Source organism: Arachis stenosperma, chromosome 4, assembly GCF_014773155.1.
Source record: "Arachis stenosperma cultivar V10309 chromosome 4, arast.V10309.gnm1.PFL2, whole genome shotgun sequence".
In the NCBI taxonomy this organism is placed as follows: domain Eukaryota; kingdom Viridiplantae; phylum Streptophyta; class Magnoliopsida; order Fabales; family Fabaceae; genus Arachis; species Arachis stenosperma.
In genome coordinates, this window is record NC_080380.1 from 141,891,032 (window position 1) to 141,911,648 (window position 20,617).

The 20,617-nt window shown below is 30.1% G+C and overlaps 1 protein-coding gene across 1 annotated transcript; it reads left to right on the forward strand.

Moving 5' to 3' along the window:
- Window positions 1-11,289: 11,289 nt before the first annotated feature.
- On the forward strand, window positions 11,290-18,183 carry LOC130976599 (UDP-glycosyltransferase 74G1-like). The gene is made up of 3 exons (XM_057901507.1): window positions 11,290-11,803; window positions 13,979-14,167; window positions 17,293-18,183. The coding sequence occupies exons 1-3, from the start codon at window positions 11,318-11,320 to the stop codon at window positions 18,022-18,024; spliced, it is 1,407 nt and encodes a 468-aa protein (XP_057757490.1). The 5' UTR covers window positions 11,290-11,317; the 3' UTR covers window positions 18,025-18,183.
- Window positions 18,184-20,617: the final 2,434 nt, after the last annotated feature.

Sequence of the window (20,617 nt, forward strand, 5' to 3'; positions counted from 1 at the left end):
TTTCAATGTTTAAATAAATACCAATGTAATGGCGAGATTTTGTACGGATGACCTATTTGTTGACTTTATATAGCCACATCCCTAGGTTCAATTCCCAGGTGTAGCTGGGTGTAATAGAACCTGAATTGTGTGTGTGTATGAGCGAGTAATATCTAGAATTGGAGGTTGTCCAATCTATCAACTAAAAAAAATACTAATGTAAGTAATTAAGTTGGGTTAGTCTAGTGGTTATAGTTTACTAATTTGCTTAAATAAGTGTCGAGAGTTTGAATTTCGCCTTATGCATATTGCCACCTCGTAATTGCTAGAAATATAAATAAAAAATATTAAATAATCAATAAAATTTATTATTTTTTAATAATTAATTATTAATTAATAACATTTAAAAATATAACTTAAAAAATATTATTAAATTATTAAACTAAAAAAATTAGACTTATGATTATAGATATTAATCAAGAACAATAAAAATAATTGCTATAGTATTTAAAAATATAAAAATAGGTCATTTTAAAAAATTTAAAACTTAAAACAAAAGATAAATTAGAAGAATTGGCCGACAAGGCGACAACAAATTCTACTAAACACAAACTCTTCTCAATATGAATTTTTGGGTCCTCATCATTATTTTTTATGTTACCCCTGCCTGAATGGCTCCAACCATTCATTGAAATGCCTTTCGAGACAGCTAGCTTTTAATACCAGACGAACACGTGAGATACTAGCACATCCATACAAAATTATATTAAAATAAAATATTTTGGTAATAGATAATGATTTATACCAATATCTTTAGTTGAAAAAATATTAATTAATATTGGTTTAAATATAAGACAAAAAAATGTTAATCATCTATTATTTTTTAAAATTTTTAAATGACTTATTATCAATTTTTTTAAAAACAAAAATGATATCTTTTGAAGTTTGTGGACGGTGTTTATTATATTTTTCATCCTTTTTATATATCTAATAGTCAGCCTAAGAAATGTTCGCTAGTAAAAAATATTGAATTTTTTACTTCTTTTTTATAGAGTAAACTATTATTTCTATTTATGGAACTTAAAAACGCTGACATATCTATTTATAGAAGATGAAAATTACTATTTGTTTTCATGAAAGATTAGTTTTTGCAAACAAAATTAACCAAATTCTAAATAATTAAATAAAATTTTTAAAATATCCTTGATGAGTCTCATCTTATTCAATTCTTTATCTGTAGTTCTTTCTCTGTGTCACAACCAACTCAAAATTAAAACCGTTTATCCCAATTTATTTTTCAATCATTCACTCAGAGAAAGAAGAAAAATCGAAAGAGGAGAGGGAAGGAAGAGGCGAAGGCGCAAATAGCCACTATCGCCACTGTCGCCGTCGCGAGTTGACGAGGAATTGAGGCAGAATTGTTGAAACCAAGGAGATATATATATATATATATATATATATATATATATATATAGATTGCGAAGAGAGAGGGATGAAGATCGCGAGGAGATAGTAATGACAGAGGTGCTCCTGCAGTAGTTTCCATCACGACTGAAGGAGGACACCGCCGAATTGCTCTCCACCCTAAGTCGCTGCTGTTGCAACCACCTTCTCCATGCTCTACCATGACTCTCCGAGCTAAAGATCGCGAGGAGATGGCAATGACTCCCACAGTGGTTTCTGTTGTAACTAAAGGAAGCCGCTGCCGAGCTGTTTCCCTCCCTACATCGCTGCTGCTGCAACCACCTTCTTCATGTTCTCTGTCATGACTCTGCCTTTGTTGTGAAAGAGAACAAGAAGGGTCATCGGATGTAGCAAACAGCGTCTCTCAAGGAGACAACCTTCTCCGGTGATAGTAATAGTGAAGCATGGACCTTATTGCCTCTGCTTCTCTCTGTATCTTGCTCGTCTCTTTGTTCCTAAATTTGATGAATGTTTTTATTTTTTTTTTTCAAAAAAATTTGAATCTTTTGTGGATGTTGTTGAATTTGAAGAACTTGATATTATTGAATTTAAAAAAAATATCTGAGGTATTAATGGTGGCAATGGTGACTATGAAAAAGAAGGCAACGGTGGTGAATGGAGGGTAAGCGCTAGTGTAGTGGTGAGATTAGAGAGTAATTCGGAAATTTTATTTAATTTTTTAGAATTTGGATAATTTTTCTTGTAAAAGTCAATCTTTTATGGATATAAATGGTAATTTTCATCTTTTATGTGTAGATATGTTAGCATCTTCAACTTTCATGGATAGAAATGGTAGTTTACTCTTTTTTATATTATAAAATTTGTCATTTTTTCTATTACATAAATTGTTAAATGGTAGGTAGGGTTAAGATTTTCATACAATATTCTACACATGATAGTGATTTAGTAGCAAAAAAATGTACAATCATCGAATCCTACTAAAATTTGGTATTATAACCTGTATCAAAAATTTATATTAGTAGTATATCATGTAATTAAATCGTGGTAGTCTTATCAAAATTCTATCATGATTCAACTATGATTAAAAGAAAAAAAAATAAGATGATATCTCTCCTTGATTCTAATGGTAATCTTATACGTGATAGTAATATCTTTGAGAATATGATTTTTGTTTTTATTCTTTTGTTGAATTATATAATGATTTCCTCCCCGATGTTCCTTATGTTCTCAATAATGTTTTTCCATCCCTTAGTGCAGAGGATCTCAATTTTATTGGTAAGAATATTTCGGAGTTTGAAATTAAGGATGCGATCTTTTCTATGGGGAGCTTCAAAGCCTTAAGCAGATATGAATTACAAGCGATTTTTTATAAAAGTCAATGGAATCGAGTAGTGATAGATTTTTGTTTGTTGGTGTTCAAAATTTTTGATAATCTTAAAAAGATTGAGGAACTTAATGAAACCTTGATAACTCTTATTCCCAAATTTGAACAAGTCACTAAGCTAAAGCAGATGCGCCCCATCAGCTTATGCAATGTATTCTACAAAGTGGTTATCAAAATCATTGCTAATCGGTTTTGAAAAGTTATGGAAATGCCCGTTGCTCCTACTCAATGTAGCTTTGTTCTTGGAAGACATAGCACGGACAATATCATCATAACTCAGAAGATTATTCACTCTATGAGGAATAGAAAGGGACCTAAAGGCTGGATGGCCATCAAGATCGATCTGGAAAAAGCCTATGAAAGACTCAAATGGGGTTTCATTCACGACACTCTCTTAGACATGGGGATTCCTCCTCACATCATTTATTTGATCCACTTCTGCATCACCTCTGCTAAAATGAGAGTTCTTTGGAATGGAGAAGAGCTTGATAAATTCTCCCCTTCTAGAGGCATCTGTCAAGGAGATTCTATCTCTCCGTACATCTTTGTTTCATGCATTGAGTGTCTATCTCACTCATCAATGCTGCGGTCTACTATGGTTTTTAGAAACCTATCCATCTTAAAAGGAGTGCCCCTGATATCTTCCATTTATGCTTCGCTGATGACCTTATTCTTTTCGCAAAAGCTAACTTGGAGCAAGCTGACATTATTAACAAATGTCTGGATGCCTTTTGTGTTAGCTCCGATCAGAAAGCCAGTCAAGATAAGACCTGAATTTTATTCTCGAAGAATGTAGGTCACAATGTCAGAATCAAAATTAGCAACACCTTACATTTTTCAAGAACGGATGACCTAGGAAAGTATTTGGGTGTTTTCCTACTCCACTCCAAAGTTTTGAGACATACCTATGGTAACATCATTAATAAGATAAATTCCATACTGAACTCTTGGAAAGCAGCTTTCCTTTCCTTTGCAGGGCGATGTACTTTGGTGAAATATGTTCTTTCCTCTATTCCTTATTATACTATGCAATTAGCTTTACTTCTGTCATCTACTTGTAATTTGATTGATCGTAAATACATGATTTTTCTTTGGAAAGACACAGACTATTCAAGAAAAATTCACCTTCTCAACTGGAACAAAGTTTGTACCTCTAAGAAGCTAGGAGGCTTGGCATTCACCATATCGATAAAATAAATTATGCCTTTATGACAAAAGTCGGATGGAGTCCCATTGATAGGAGGGATTCTCTTTAGAAAAAAACTCTTAGGGCTAAATATGGTTGTGGGACTGACATTATTCCGGTTGTTGAAAGAAGAAAGAATGAGTCTAACCTTTGGAAGAGTGTTCGCAAGTCTTGGGTTAATATTCAGCAAAACCATATATGGCGCATAGGGAATGATTCCAAAACTAAATTTTGGAAAGACAATTGGGTGCATAACATGGGTTCTCTTTTAATGTATGCTAACCAGGTGAGTATGCCAATTAATTTGGAAGATAATCTAAATAATTTTTTAACTATTTCAAGAAGTTGGGATCACAACAAACTCACTACTTGGCTGTCGGACAAGCTGATCCAAAGAATTTCGGCTATATCCCTCCTTTTTCGTGGAAAAAAGATTATCAAATTGCTTGAAATCCCTCATCTCATGGTTCCTTCAAGCTCAGAATGGCTTACCAAAAGATAAATGGTGAAGAAGGCAGCAACAGCAGAGTTCACAAGTTGATATGGCAATGGAAGGGTCCTGAACGCATTCAGACTTTTCTTTAGCTTATATCACATAACGCTATCCTCACAAATTTTGAAAGGAAAAGAAGACACATGAATCTTGATGCAATCTGCCCAAGATGTTCTGCCTATGACAAAACTACTCTTCATGTTTTTCGTGATTGTCCCTTTGTTATAGGTATCTGACTTTTTTGGGACTAAATAATTTCTTCTTCTTAATCTGCATGATTGGCTTTTCCAGAATCTGACTTTAAAGGGAGAGTGGTCTTGCCTCTTTGGTGTCTCAATCTTTTTCATTTGGTACTTCCAGAATAGATTCATCTTTGAGGGAGACAACACCCCTATTCGGCCTTGATGAGAATAGATCAAAGCTCTCTTTGAAGAGATTAACAAAGTAACAAGAGCTACTTTGCTTCAAGATATGCCAAGAAACTTTGAAGAAATTCTCATTACTTGAAAACCACCATTAGAAAATGTTACTAAATTGAATGTGAATGGATCTTTTTTTGCTTAATCGAACACCGCAGCCTGTGGTGGTATTCTCAGAAATCACTTAAGTCATTTTATAAAAGGATTTATTTGCAACTTTGGAAGCTGTTCGATTATGTACGTTGAACTCTGAGGAATTATTCGTGGTCTTCAGATTTCAATTGTTAATAATATTGCTTCTTTAGAGGCCGAATATGATTATGCTTCAGCCATCAATTTTATCAAGAAGGGGCATAGCTATTCTCACTCCTATGCTCTTCTCCTTGATGACATTGCTATACTAACTAGTCGAGTATAGAACATTACTTTGTCACACTCCTTTAAAGAGGCAAACTTTGATGCTGATAACCTAATTAAAAAGGCCATGATCTTCCCTTTGGCCTTTACCTTTTTGACGTTATTCCCTAAGATACTGCTTTTTTTATTGTTAGAGATATGTTTGGTATCCCCCTTATAAAGGGTTTTGGTTAGTTTTTTTTCTTTTTGAGTTCTTCAACCCCTTCCTTGTTACAAAAAAAAAAAAAAAAAACAAATTGTGACATCCTGAAAAGATTTAGTTGGAGTCATCCTAGAATACAGTCATAACAATTCTTTTCTTACCATAATTAATATATGACTTAATATCCAAGTGGGTGGTTTTGCAAATCGTTTATACTAATGATAAGTTAGCATGGACTAAGAATTACATCATTTTATTCAAGCAAATTTCACAAGGCATCTTCTTGGGTATTAAATTTTATGCTAAATCGTGAAAGAACAAAGAATTTTATAATTTCAAAATAATTCCTACTAGATTTTAGTATGGTGTCATAGATTAGTTGAGCATTCCATATTAGTTCTAAATTGTTATAAGTGGTAGGATATCATGTGAAAATCTTAAAATTCTATACCCTAATAATTATAATAAAAGTTAATTATGATAATAGAGTATTTTTATTTTATTTGTGACGGTTCTCAATACTCTAGAGAAGGAAAGTTGAATCTATGATCTTTTTTAAATTTGTACACTTTAATAAAGTAAATTTAAATTAGAGTTGCTTTTGAGTATGCAATGTTGATTATTCAAGAGACAATTTTGTTTTGTCTCTCAATGATTGATCAGTAACAAAAAAACTAGTTACTTTTGAATATTCTGAGTTGTTGCGACTTCTATGAGATAGAATATGTAGGAGACATTTTCATTGTCTCATATCAAATGAAAATAGAAACAGAACAGAGAAGAGAAAATGACACAGTCATATATACTAATTCAATCACCTTATGTAATGTGGCCTACATTCAGCCTCCATCACAATTGTGGTAAAATTTTCACCATCTTTCTCAAAGATCACAAACATCAATTCCGAAGGATTCTACCAATCCTACCAGGGACAAATCAAACTTCTATCCAAACTTGATTTGGCTAAGTTCACTTTTTAAACTTTCAACCACTAAGTGTTCACCCAATTTAACAAGAGAATCTTTTTAGGATCATGAATACAAATTAAAACAGAAATACATACAAAAGAGTTTGGCAAAATTTTATGGCTTTTCTCCAAGATTACTCTTTTTGCTTTTTCTCTCAATGATTTTTTCTGATACCTCACATAATGTTTTTTTCATTGATAAGAAATAAAGAAAGATAAAACTGAAGAATAGAAAATTTAATCTAAAACTATAAAGGAGAAGAAGGTATAGCTTAAGATTTATGAAGACTCAAATAGTATACTCTCTCTCCTTACTTCAAATTATGGCCATTTACTTTTTTAAAAAAGAGTAAAGCTTCCAAAACTTGAGTTTGGTTAAACATCTTTGACTTTGTTCTTCTTCTCTAAAATCAGAGGAGAGACGTAGAGGAGAAATAGGACAGCAACAGTGATTAGAGTTGGCATGAATCTTTACCTAGCTGCTTCTCTTTCTTCCTTTTTCTTTTGACTTCAAAGATTTGAACAATTGATCCATTGTTTGACTCCAAGTTTTATTTTTGACCTTTGATTTACAGCAGAGAAGAGAAACCTCTATTTTCTTTTTCTTCTTAGTCGAGAATAGATAGCAGAAAGATGATAGCTTCAACAAGTTAGAGATATTGCATAAAGATGGCAACTTTCTTCTTTGATTTACTTCTAAATAAAATAAAATCAGATTTGATTTTACCTTTTGGTTCGAAATCTTGATTTTTCTCTCTCTTTCCTTTTCAATGTCAAGACTCAGTAATTCATTTTTTCTCAAAATTTAAACCCATTCAGAACGTCTTTTTTTACTTATGAAATTTCTCTTTATTCTTTAATTTAGGGTTAGTCATGTAGGTTATGAATAGAAGAGAGAAGGAAATATTTGGTTAGAAAGTTGGTTATATTATATTAGTTATAGGTTTGAGAAGAGAATTACTATCAAAGAAAATTTGAGCCTGTTTTTGAACATTTTTTTTTGCATAATAAACATATATATTAACTACATTTTTTGGCTTTTAATCTATAATTATAATGTTGGTCATCATCAAATTATTGTTTTTATTTTTTCAAACTCAACAATTTAGATAAAAAAATCCAAAAATATTTGTGCAAATAGTTAAGGATATTTATCATAAAATATATGAATAAGTTATCGCTTCATTTATAGTTATAGTAATATTTTATTATAACAAAATTTTTATAATATTTTTTTATAGTTCAGCTACACATCCAAGTATTTTTGACAATCAAGTCCAATCAAATTAGTCCAAATTCAACAAAAATTACCCTCATCACACCAAGCAAAACATATCTTTTTTTGTCTTGGTCATCTCCTTCTCTATTTCCTCCTCCTCCTCCTCCTCCTCCTCCTCTTCCTCCTCATCCTCCTCCTCTTCTTTCAAATTAGCGCATGCAGGCTCTTCTTCTTCCCTTCTTCTTCTTCCTTTTCGTTAGCAAAATTGGTGCATGTAAGTTCTTTCGTTATCGTCATCACCAACATTTTGCTAACATTTTTAGTGTTTCTGATTTTCTCTGGTATCATCATTAAATAATTTTGGTTTATTTTTTAGTTTATTTTAATTTATTTGTGAATTAATTTTGATTCATTTGTGTGTCAATTGAGATTCATCTGATACTGCTGATAATTATTATATATCATTAATCACTAATATTATGAAGAAGCACTTGCCATATGTGTAGGAGTGAGTACGGGTCGCGGATATCCGATACCTGTCAGAACAAATTAAATTAGTTTTGGAACCAATGGGTAATCGGGTCCAACTCGAACCGAACCATTGACTATCTCTAATAATTGGTTCGGATAACGGTTCTGAGAGTGCAAAACTCGAACCAACTCGTAAACCCGACCAGATATTAATTAAATAAAAAATTAAAATTTTAAAATATATATATATATATATATATATGCCTTTTAACATGTTTATTGCACTTACAAAATTTTTAAGATAAAAATTTCGTTTTTTTATGAATTTCTTTTTTATCGGGTACTCAATTACCTAAACTGAACCAATCCATTTTTAATTAGTTTGGTTTGGTTCGGATACACACAAAAAAATGTAAATCCAAACCAAACCAAACAAATTAAAATTCAATTGGTTCGGTTCTAATTTAACCTTCAATTCCCTCTATAAATTAGATTTCTCACTAGGCTCACATTATTCATACATACATAGATACACTAGAAGAGTAAGAGAGATATAGTATATTGACGAAAAAGTTCCAAAAATTTTTATTTTTTGGTTTACTGCCCACCAACTCTCTTACGTGCTATCATATATATTTTCTCTTTTTTTTTTTCAAATGAACCTCAATTAAACTAAGAAATTAACTGACATTATTTAAAGAATAAAAAATTTAGTCAATACTTATCAAGAATATCAAGTGAACCACAATTATCACATAAATAAATTGAAATAAATTAAAAAATGAACCGAAATTATTGAACGATGGCAGCAGAAAAAATCATAACTAATAAAGATGTTTGCAAAATATTGGTGTTATTGGTGATGACAATAACGAAGACGAAGAAGAAGAAGAAGAACTGCGTGTGTGTATTTGGAAGAAAAAGAAAAAAAAAGAGGAAGAGAAAAAAAAGGAAAGAAGAAAAATTTGCATGTGCAAATTTGGAAGAAGAAGAAGAAAAAAGATGAGGAGGAGGAGAAGAAAGAAACAGAGAAGGAGAAGAAAACAGAAAAAGAGGAGAAAAAGGAGAAAGAGACAGAGAAGGAGAAGAAAACAGAAAAAGAGGAGAAAAAGGAGAAAGAGACGTATAATTTAAAAAAATTGTTATAACAACTTGGTTAAATTTAATTAAGTATTTTATTTGATGTAAAATTTTATTAATTTTTTTATTATAAGAATTTTCTATTTTAAGTCTAATAAAACTTAAAATTTATTTGATTCTAATATTTATGGTTAATTTTTTCTGCAAAATTGAAGGATGCCGTATCAAGTTAACTAACCAAATCAGAACAGAATATAGGACCAAAAGCTTATTCAAATCAAATTTTGTATTCAAAGTTTAAAATATTAATATTTTAATAATTGATTTTTTTATTATAAAAACTATCATTAATATTTAAAATGTAAGCCTAAAATTTTGGATTTAAATACCATATTTATTAGGCTGTGCAAGTGGGTGAAATGGAACATCATAAATTCATAATGTCAAAAGACAATCGTCAGCATATCTTACCATTAATGTTTTCATTCATTATTGTGTATTGGCACAAGAGAAATTATATGTTTGTAACTTCGTATCATATTTGTTTATGGTGTAATTAGGTATCTATTATAATTTATTCTTTAATTAGTTATTATTTATCGTAATAATTATTTTTAGATATTATATTTTAATTTTTTTATAAATTTAAAATTTAAAATTTAAAATTATATTTTTTTAATTAGAATATTTATATTTAAGTTTAAATAAAACAAAACAAAAATAATAAACTAAAATTAAACTCTAACCAAATTAAAATTAAAATAGTACTATTAAAATCATTTTTTCGATTTTAAGATCGGTATATATGATTTTTTATTCTAATTAGCAAAAATAATTAACACAATTATTTTTAAATGAGTTTTAGATGGATTAAAAAATTATTTAGTATATAATTTTGTAATTTTAAAAGTGTTTATTAATGTATACAACAAATAACATGGTTTAACATTAGCCTAATAGTAGGACGACTGCTTTGTTTTATGACAAATAACGTTGTCTTTTTCTTTGAGTATACGAAAATTTCTATTTTATTAGTTTTATATGTGTGGTTCAAAAAATTTGTTTAACAACTTCGTTCTTGGACTTAAATATAAAAAAAGTGCTATATATATTGAACTGCTCTCAAAACTAAAGTAGCAAAAGAGAATCAATTTTTTTATTATTATTTGTGTTAAAATAAAAATATTTTTTGTTAAGAAAATATAAACACAAATTTAATAAAGTTTAGATGTGTACTAAAAATATTTTATATGTTATCTTATTATTTTAAATGTGTTAAAAAATTATTTATACAAAAAAATATAAATACAGTTTTAAACGAATTTTAGATGTATATCAAAAGTATTTTGTGTGTTGTCTTATTATTTTAGATATGTTATAAATATATATAAAATGATAAAAAAGCACAAACAAAATAATCACACCAGACATATCATCAATATTTTGAAATATTAATATAATGTTAAATATCAACTTCTACTAATACCTACTATAGTATACATTCTTCATGAAACTAAGAAATAAAAAAAATTGAAGTTGCTTATTTTGTGAATAAGAAATGCCAAATTTCTGTGAATAATAAAAAAAAATTAAAACAGTAAATAAAAAAAAACTAAAATTGTAAATGAATAATTATCAGTCATACATAGAAATAAAATAATATAAATAGAGTAATTTGAATGATTAATTTTTTGAAAAACGTAAAATATAAAAAGATAGTTATTTAACTGTGTTAATCATTTGTATTTTTAAAATTTAAATTAAATAAAAGTGTTCATGGTTCCTAAAATTTAAGAAATATGATTAAATAAAAATAAAAAATAATATAATAAAGTAATTAAATTTAAAGGCCGATTAAAAGATAAATTTTAAAAGACAAATAGTATTATTGATTTGTTTATAATGATTAAATGAAAACGCTCTACAAATTAAATAGGTTTGTTTTTTCGCATTAATATTAAGAAGATAAAAAAATCACAAAATAATAATTAATAAAATTAAATAATACAAATTTTAATTTTTTTTGTTATTAAATATTTTTTATTTTTCTCGTGTATAAATATACTCCATCAATTATGAATATATTTTTCTAGTACTCAAACACCAAAACAATCCCTCCCAACAAGAACAAGAAGATGGAGGTTAATGGTAACGTAGTTATGGAGAAGAAAACAATAGCTAGTAGAGCACATTGTTTGGTACTAGCATACCCAGCACAAGGTCACATAAATCCTATGATTCAATTCTCAAAGCTTTTGGTACATGAAGGAGTGAAAGTGACATTATGCACAACCCGCTCCTTCATCAAGAAGTTGCAAAACTTGCCACCTTCCATGTCCCTTGAATCCATCTCTGATGGATTTGACAACGGTGGGATTCAAGTAGCTGAATCCGTCAAGGCCTATTTGGACAAGTTCTCGCAAGTGGGCCCACAAACCCTTATTGAGCTTCTTCAGAATCTTGCTCAATTAGGGTACCCTGTAGATTGCATAATCTATGATGCACTCATGACTTGGGTTCTTGATGTTGCAAAAAAAGTTGGCATAATTGGAGCTTCTTATCTTACTCAAAATATGAGTGTGAATAGCATATATTATCATTTTCAATTGGGTAAGATTAAGGTTCCTATTAGTGATGAGGATGAGATTTTGCTTCCTTCTATGCCCAAACTTCAAAAGTGGGACTTGCCTTCTATGAGGATGAGATTTGGTTGTTGTGGCGGAGGAGTAGTGGTGGTGGTGGTGGAAGGTGTTGTCGGGAGAGAGAACTTCCATTGGGTGAAGTTTTGGGAGGTTGTGGAGGAAGAAGAAGAGGTGGAGGATTCGCATGAGTTGCGAAGGTTGTGAGGTGGTTGTAGTGGTGGCGGCGGTGGCAATAGTGGAGGAGTGCTGGGGAGGGGTGGTGGGTGGAGGGTGCTGCCGGTGGGGCTGAAAAAAGTTTGGGCAGGGAGGAGATTTTTAGTCCTTACAACAATTTTTAGTGACACGTGGCACATACATTTGACAACTCAGCCTCCACCTGACACGTCATCCAGGCAACCTGTTGGCAACCGGTTACAGGGGTCGATACGTCCACTAATATTGATGGTTGAGGACCTGGTTAAAGTTTCTGGATAATAAAGGTGTGACATGTCCCAATTTAAAATGCTCAGGGTCGAAAAGGATATTTACTCTATATATTCTAAGTGTTGTATGGGTTTTTCACTCTTCCGTCGAAATTGGAAAACGATTATTTTGATACTTATCTAAAATTTATGGTTTTCAGAATCTAAATTCTATGAGCAGTACAGTACCAACTCTTTTTTAGTTTTTTATGTGTGTCAGTTAATATATCTATGTTAAAATTATAAATTATAAAAAAATAAAATCAAAGTTTTTGAAGTATTTATTATAATAAATTTAGTACTAATTTTAATATATATGTTTAGAATATATATTAATAAAAGTTTTAAACAAATAATAATATTTAAAAGATAGAGTAAAATAATAAATTAGTCCTTTATGTTTGGACATAATTCTATTTTAGTTCTTAAGATTTAAAGTATATTATTTGAAGTTAAAAAAATTTTATTTAGCTTTAATATAGTCCCACTGTGAGATCAATATTAAATAATTAACGGAATGTCCTACATGATAACAGTACAAGAACAAGGTCAATAATATAAAAAATAAGTACAAATTTAAAAGGCACAAAATCAACTTTGGATGCATTAATACATTTATTTATCGTTCTCCTTGTTCTATAGAAAATATTTCATTTAAATTGTAAGAAAAATGATAAATAAGTGTATTGATACGGTTGATTTAAATTGTTTTCTAAATTATCGACATTGTTCTTGTACGGTTATCATGTAAGACATTCCATTAATTATTTAACTTTGATTTCACAGTAAAACTATATATATTGAAGTTAAATAAATTTTTTTTGGATTCAAATAAGAGACTTTAAACCTTAAAAACTAAAACAGGATTACGTCTAAACGTAAAAAATTAATTTAGTATTTTATCCGAAAAGATAATAAAAATTATTTTATTTAATATTTATTAATTATTATTAAGAATAATTATATAATTTTAAATAGAATATATATATAATTATAAATATTATATATAAAAAATATAAATATTAAAATAAATAAAATAATTATAAATAAGTGTGCAATTTCTTGGGCTTTGAAGCACCCCCACGCCCCACCACTAAAAATGAATTATTGTGGAGCATATCTTATCCTAATGCCATGCTTTTATTAATAGCGTTTTTCCATGTATAAATAATAAAAAAAAAAACACACACACACAGAAAACAAGAACAAGAAGATGGAGATTAATCACAAAGTAGTTACCAAGAACACAACCATAGCTAATGGACCACATTGTTTGGTCCTAGCATTCCCAGCACAAGGTCACATAAATCCTATGATTCAATTCTCAAAGCTTTTGGTACATGAAGGAGTGAAAGTAACACTATGCACAACCCGCTCCTTTATCAAGAAGTTGCAAAACTTGCCACCTTCCATGTCCCTTGAATCCATTTCTGATGGATTTGACAATGGTTATGAAGGTATATCCCCCCGGATTTATATACCCAAGTTTTTGCAAGTGGGCCAACAGACCCTTATTGAGCTTCTTGAGAATCTTGCTCAATTAGGGTACCCTGTGGATTGCATAATCTATGATTCATTCATGCCTTGGGCTCTTGATGTTGCAAAAAAACATGGTATAACTGGGGCTTCTTATCTTACTCAAAATATGGGTGTGAATAGTATATACTATCATGTTCAATTGGGTAAGATTAAGGTTCCTATTAGTGATGAGGATGAGATTTTGCTTCCTTCTATGCCCAAACTTCAAAAGTGGGACTTGCCTTCTTTCTTCTTCACATATGAGGAAGAACCCGCTCAGTTTAAGTTTCTTGTGGATCAGTTCTCCAACATTCAAAATGCTGATTGGGTCTTGTGCAATTCAATCTATGAGCTCGACAAAGAGGTACCAAATTTATTTTGTTTATTTCAACATATATTTTGTGAACGCCTAATTAAAAGGTTAGGGATGTGTCCATGGATCTTAGTATTCACTTATATGTTCATAACAGGCAAAATTGATATATTTTTTATTGAAAAAAAATGTCTGATCTGAACACCTTTAAGTATGTTTAAATTATTAACATTATTGAAATAGGACGAAAAATTTTGGAAGAAAAATTTTAATTTTCACTCCAAAACTAAAACAAGATGAAATAATATAAGATATTTGGGATAAAAATATATAGAATATTCTAACCGATAGAAATGAATGTGAAAAAAATAAAACAGAACTTTATTCTTATTATAAATATAACTATGTACTTCTATCAAGATTATATTCAGATTAAAATAGGATTGATAAAATAATTAAAACATAACGAGTCTATTATTTTTTAATTAATTAAGTCTAAACCAGTGTTGTAAGAATCGGATCAGATTGATCGATTCAATTAAAAAGTCGATAAATTAGACCTTCAATCAATCCGGTCCAGTGATATGACCGTTTAAAAATTAAAATCAGTGAAAACGGTTTAAAATCGATGAAAATCAGTTAAAACCAATAAAAATTGATAGAAAACTGACCCAACCAAATCAATCTAGAAAAAATTTTAAAATTGTTGAAGATGTAGTTTAAACTTAACTCATTCTTGTTATTATAAGCTTCCCTTATTACTAAGTTATGTTATTCATTATTACTTTAAATGCTAATTATTAATTCTACAGTAAAAAATATAATAATTTTGTTAATATTATTTTAATTTTATATTCACCTATATTTAAATTAATTATATATTTTATTATTCATAATTATTAATATAAATATTATTAAATATATAAATAAAAATATCAAATATTTTTATTAATTACCGTATTATTATTCTTTTTTATGATTATATGATTTTATTAAATATTATTTTTTAATAAAAATAATATAATAAATATAAACTAATTAATTAGTTATTGAAATAAAAAATATTTACTTTAGTATGAAAATAAAATTAAAAAAATTATTATGAAAAAATACTATAATTTTATATATTTATTTAATGATAATTGAATTATAATTTGTTGATTAGAATTTGTTAAAATTTGATTATTTTTAAAATATTAGTAAATATATCTATTTTAAATTTTAATTTTAGACTTTTAATTATTTTATATTTTTTTATTTACGTAGGATCCGTTTTATCAGTTCAACCAATAATTTATTGGTTAAATCAACCAATAGTTTAATCAATTTAATCACTAATTCGATTCTTACTATAGCCCAAACCACCGACAAGTGCCGTCAATATGGCAGCATTTTCATATTTTGCTGCACAATCGCCACTGCATTCCTTGTAGCAGCACTTAAGAACAGCCTCTCTCCGAAACCCTTTTTTGTAGTGCATTTTTATTATGATAGTAAAAGTAAGAAGTAAATACTAAATCGGTACTCGAAAGATTCTGACGCTGACAAAATGGTACTTGACTTTTGTTATTAACAAAATAATCCCTGAAAAATTTTAAAATTTGACAAGTGTACCCCTGTGCTCGTCGGAGCACATTTCCGACGAACACAATGTTGATGTGACCACCGTGGTTTGGTGACCTGACAAACCCCCTCTAACCCTAATCCGTCCTCTCCCTCCTCAACGGCTTAATCTCTCACATGCCAAGAACAGTTTTCCCCTCTCCCTACTGATTTGCTCTTCCCGTTCTTGTTTTATTGGTGATTTCCTATAATAACAATAGCCAGCCGTAGCAGTATAGCAGTCTCCCACCTCCGTCCCCAATCTCCCTCCACCTAAGAAACAGATACCAATGTTTTCTTCAGAATACGATATGTCATTTTTGCCCAACAGCAAAAAACCAAGGCACACTAAAACGCAATCTCAAAGACAGACTCAGCGACTTACCTGATTGCGTCCTCCTCCACATGCTCTCCTTTGTGAATGCCAAACACACCGTTCAAACCTGCGTCCTCTCGCACCGCTGGAGGAATCTCTGGAAGCTTCTCCCAACCTTCACTCTTCACTCTTCCCGCTTCTGGACCTTCAAAACCTTCACAAAATTTGTTTCCACCCTTCTCACCCGACGCGACACCTCCTCCGCCGTCCTCAACCTCGAATTTGAGCGCCATCGTTGCATCGAGCCTCACGTCCTCCAAAAAATTTCCAATTATGCGATCTCTCATAAGGTTCGCAACTTAAGTATCTCGATGAAAAGCTATATCGTTCACATTCCTCAGGCAATTTTCTCGTGCAAGACGTTGACGTTTTTTAGGCTCTTTGTTTAACCTAGGAGTTATATCTACGGAAATACATTGTTCCTGAAATCGCTGAACTTAACAGCATTGACGAGCCTGCATCTTCAGCATTTCACGTTCTGCGCTAGCGGTGGTAACGCTAATGACAGGGGGAAGCATTGGAGAGGAAAAGGGGGGAGTGCGTTGGGGAGGGAGAGGGAAGGGGGAGTGTCCGTTGGGTAGAGGGAGAGAAGGGGGGTTGCGATGGGAAGGGAGAAGGAGGAGAAGTGTGCGTTAGGGAGGGAGGAGGGATTAGGGTTTGTGGTGGTTTGCCAATTCACCAAACACACGGTGGCCATGTCAGCATTGTGTTTGTCGGAGATTTGTTCCGGTGAACTCGGGGACATGTTTGTTAAATTTTTAAAAATTTTTAGGTACCATTTTATCAATAAGAAAAGTTAGGTACCATTTTGTCAGCGTTAGAATCTTTCGAGTACTAATTTGGTATCTACCTCGTAAAACTAAATTGTTTTTTATTATAATAAAGACATTAAACATTATGGTATACATAATTTTATAATATAAAAGAAAATATATGAAAATTGAAATAATTTTATTAATGTATAAATATATCTTTTAAAATATGAATTATAGTTTAGTAGATTCTGATATGTCTATATTTATGATAATAACGTTAGTTATATAAGTATTGTTAAAATTAAAGCTACCTTTTTTTATAATAATTATTTTAGTAATATTTTTTAAAATATTATCATTATTGTAATCTGTGTAGCATGGACATACTAGAATGACCCTTTTAGTTTTGCATCTAATATTTGTTCAATAATATTTGTTTTCAGATTGCTGAATGGACAACAAAGATTTGGCCAAAATTTAGATCTGTAGGTCCAAACATACCATCTATGATCTTAGATAACCGGATTAAAGATGACCAAGATTATGAAGTTGCACAATTCAAGCGTGAAGATTGCATAGAATGGCTAGACAACAAGCCAAAGGGGTCAGTTATTTATGTTTCATTTGGAAGTATCGTTCCCCTTAACGAGGAACAAATGGGAGAAATCGCTTATGCTTTGAGAGATAGTAATCATTATTTTTTGTGGGTGGTTAGAGCTTCTGAAGAGAATAAACTACCAAAAGATTTTGAAAAAATATCGGAAAAGGGTTTGATAGTAACATGGTGTTCCCAACTAAAAGTTCTACAACATGAAGCTATAGCATGTTTTGTAACACATTGTGGTTGGAACTCTACATTAGAAACATTGAGTTTAGGAGTTCCAACTATTGCAATGCCACAGTGGTCAGATCAAGCCACAAATGCAAAGTACATTGTTGATGTTTGGAAAGTTGGAATTAGAGCTCCATTTGATGATGATAAGAAGAAAATTGTGAGAAGAGAAGCATTGAAAAAGTGCATCATGGAAATGGTGGATGGTGAACAGGGTAAAGAGATAAAGAAAAATGCAACCCAGTTGAAGAAATTGATTTTGGAAGCTGCTAGTGTTGGGGGAAGTTCTCATGGAAACATTTTAGAATTTGTCAATAGTTTGCAAGGTACAACATGCGGCTAATTTTTTAAAATATTGACCGAATTTTAATGTAATACTTAATTATTAAGTTTTATAATATTTTTTAGAATTTTAGAGGTGTATTATATTTTTAATATTTAAATATACAATATACAAATTATGTATTGTTTTCTTTTTAAAATTTTAGAATCGAATAATTGAATATTATACTAAAGTTTGGTCTATATATATCTAAAAAAATTACGACAACATGCCCCGGATTAGAAATTAGTCCTTGATCTCCATTATATTCTTTAATTTCCATCACTTTATGATAACGCTGGTCCGGTTTCTACTTTTATTAGTTTATGTATTTGCATGACAATATGAATCTAGCAGTGATATATCGTAATTAATTTACAAAATGTTTGGGAACGAGGAATTAAAAGAAGGCATAACCTGCTTTTTAGGATTTTTTAATATATTTATTTTATATTTTTTAATTATTATTAAAATAAAATTTTAATTTTAGATATAATATATTTATTATTATAAATATTATATATAAAATTAAAAATATTAAATTAAATAAAATAATTTTATGTTATTATTTTTCTAATATTATTCGTAATTTAATATTGTTAGCAATGTAGCACATCTTCAATTAAAATATTGGTGATATTTGTTGTAAAATAAATAAATAAAAAGATATAATAAATATAAAATAAAAAAAAATATAAATAGAAGACTTTAGTATTAATATTCACTAATATAATTATTTCACTATAATAATAGAAGTAATTTATATATTTATTAATATTATATATATTGTAACTTAAGACACAGAGAGATATAGAAAGAGAGAAAATTTTATATGTTGTTGTAGTATAGTTTTACCTAAGGTTTAGTCTCCTATTTATATGCGAATAGAAGATAACATTTTCAACTTTATTAAATTCATTCTCTTTTGAGAATGGACATTCGCGTAATGATCCTTATTACAACATTTCTTTCTGAATGTCCATTTAGGATTATTATGACTTGTTAAAACTTTATTAAAGAAAAACTAAATGGAAAAAAACTTTAGTGAAGGAAAAAGAGTACAAAATCTTTTGCGATGGGGACTACCTCGTTAAAAATCTTGCCAAGAAAAATTTAATGAGAAAAAAACCTGATCAAGAAAAAAAAGAGTACAGCATCCCCCTCTTGTCACCATTATTTAATAACTCGAAATCGGCGCATGTCAATTTGATGTACCAATTTTTTAAAGGAGGATTTTCGAATTGACTTTGTAAATAAATCTGTCAGATTATCACTTGAGCAGATCTGTTGGACCTCAATTGTTCCTTGATTTTGAAGATCATGAGTGAAGAAGAATTTGAGAGAAATATGTTTTGTTTTATCACCTTTGATGTATCCATTCTTAAGTTGAGCAATGCATACTGTATTATCTTCAAACAGGACAGTTGGAGTTATCTTATGATCAATTAGTCCACATGATGACAGAATATATTGGATCAAACTTCTGAGCCAAAAACACTCGCGACTTTCTTCATGAATTGCTAGTATTTCAACATGATTAGAGGATGTTGCTGCTATCATTTGTTTTGTGGACCTCCATGATATAGCTGTATCACCATATGTGAACAGGTATCCTATATGAGATCTCCTTTTGTGTGGCTCAGACAAGTATTTTACATCTGCATAGCCAACTAGTTGTGACTTGGATCCATATAGATAAAATAATCCCACGTCAACCGTTCCAAGAAGATATCGAAAGATTTACTTGATTCCATTCCAATGTCTTCTGATTGGAGAGGAACTATACCTTGCTAGTAAGTTCACAACAAATGATATATCGGGTCGTGTATTATTAGCAAGATACATTAGTGCTCCAATGGAACTAAGATATGGTACTTCAAGATCAAGAATATCTTCATTTTCTTCTTTAAAACGGAATTGATCTTTTTTTTCACATCCAAAAACCTTACGATCATTAGGGTATTTAATGGATGTGACTTATCCATATAAAATCTCTTCAAGATCTTTTCTGTATATATTGTTTGATAAATAAATATCCCATTTTTTGTATGCTCGATCTGTAGGGCAAGATAAAATTTAGTCTTTCCAAGATCTTTCATTTCAAACTCTTCTTTTATAGCTTGTATAATTGTTGGAATCTCTTCAGGGGTTCTAATGATATTTAAATCATCAACGTACACAACAATTATAATGAATCCAGATGAAGATTTTTTTATAAAAACACATAGGCAGATATCATCATTCTTGAATTCGTTTTTGGCCAAATACTCAATAAGACGATTATACCACATTCGTCCAAATTGCTTTAGACCATATAAAGATCTTTACAATTTTACTGAGTATAACACCTGCGAATATTCATGGCGTGATTTAGATATCTTTAATCCTTTAGGAACTTTCATATAGATATCACGATCTAATGATCTGTATGAATAGGTTGTTACCACATCCATTAAATACATATGTAGTTTATGGTATGCGGATAAATTGACCAAATAACGCAATGTTATTGCATCCACTACAGAGGAATATGTTTCTTCATAATCTATACTGGATCTTTGTGAAAAACCTTGTGCCACAAGTCGAACTTTATAGTGTATAGCTCCTTTTTTCT

Excerpts from the sequence above, each read along its gene's own strand:
- LOC130976599 (XM_057901507.1), top strand. The coding sequence starts at position 11,318 with ATGGAGGTTAATGGTAACGTAGTTATGGAGAAGAAAACAATAGCTAGT. Across the intron at positions 11,804-13,978 it reads TTCAATTGGGTAAGATTAAG|GTTCCTATTAGTGATGAGGA; the intron begins GTTCCTATTAGT and ends GGTAAGATTAAG. Across the intron at positions 14,168-17,292 it reads TCTATGAGCTCGACAAAGAG|ATTGCTGAATGGACAACAAA; the intron begins GTACCAAATTTA and ends ATTTGTTTTCAG.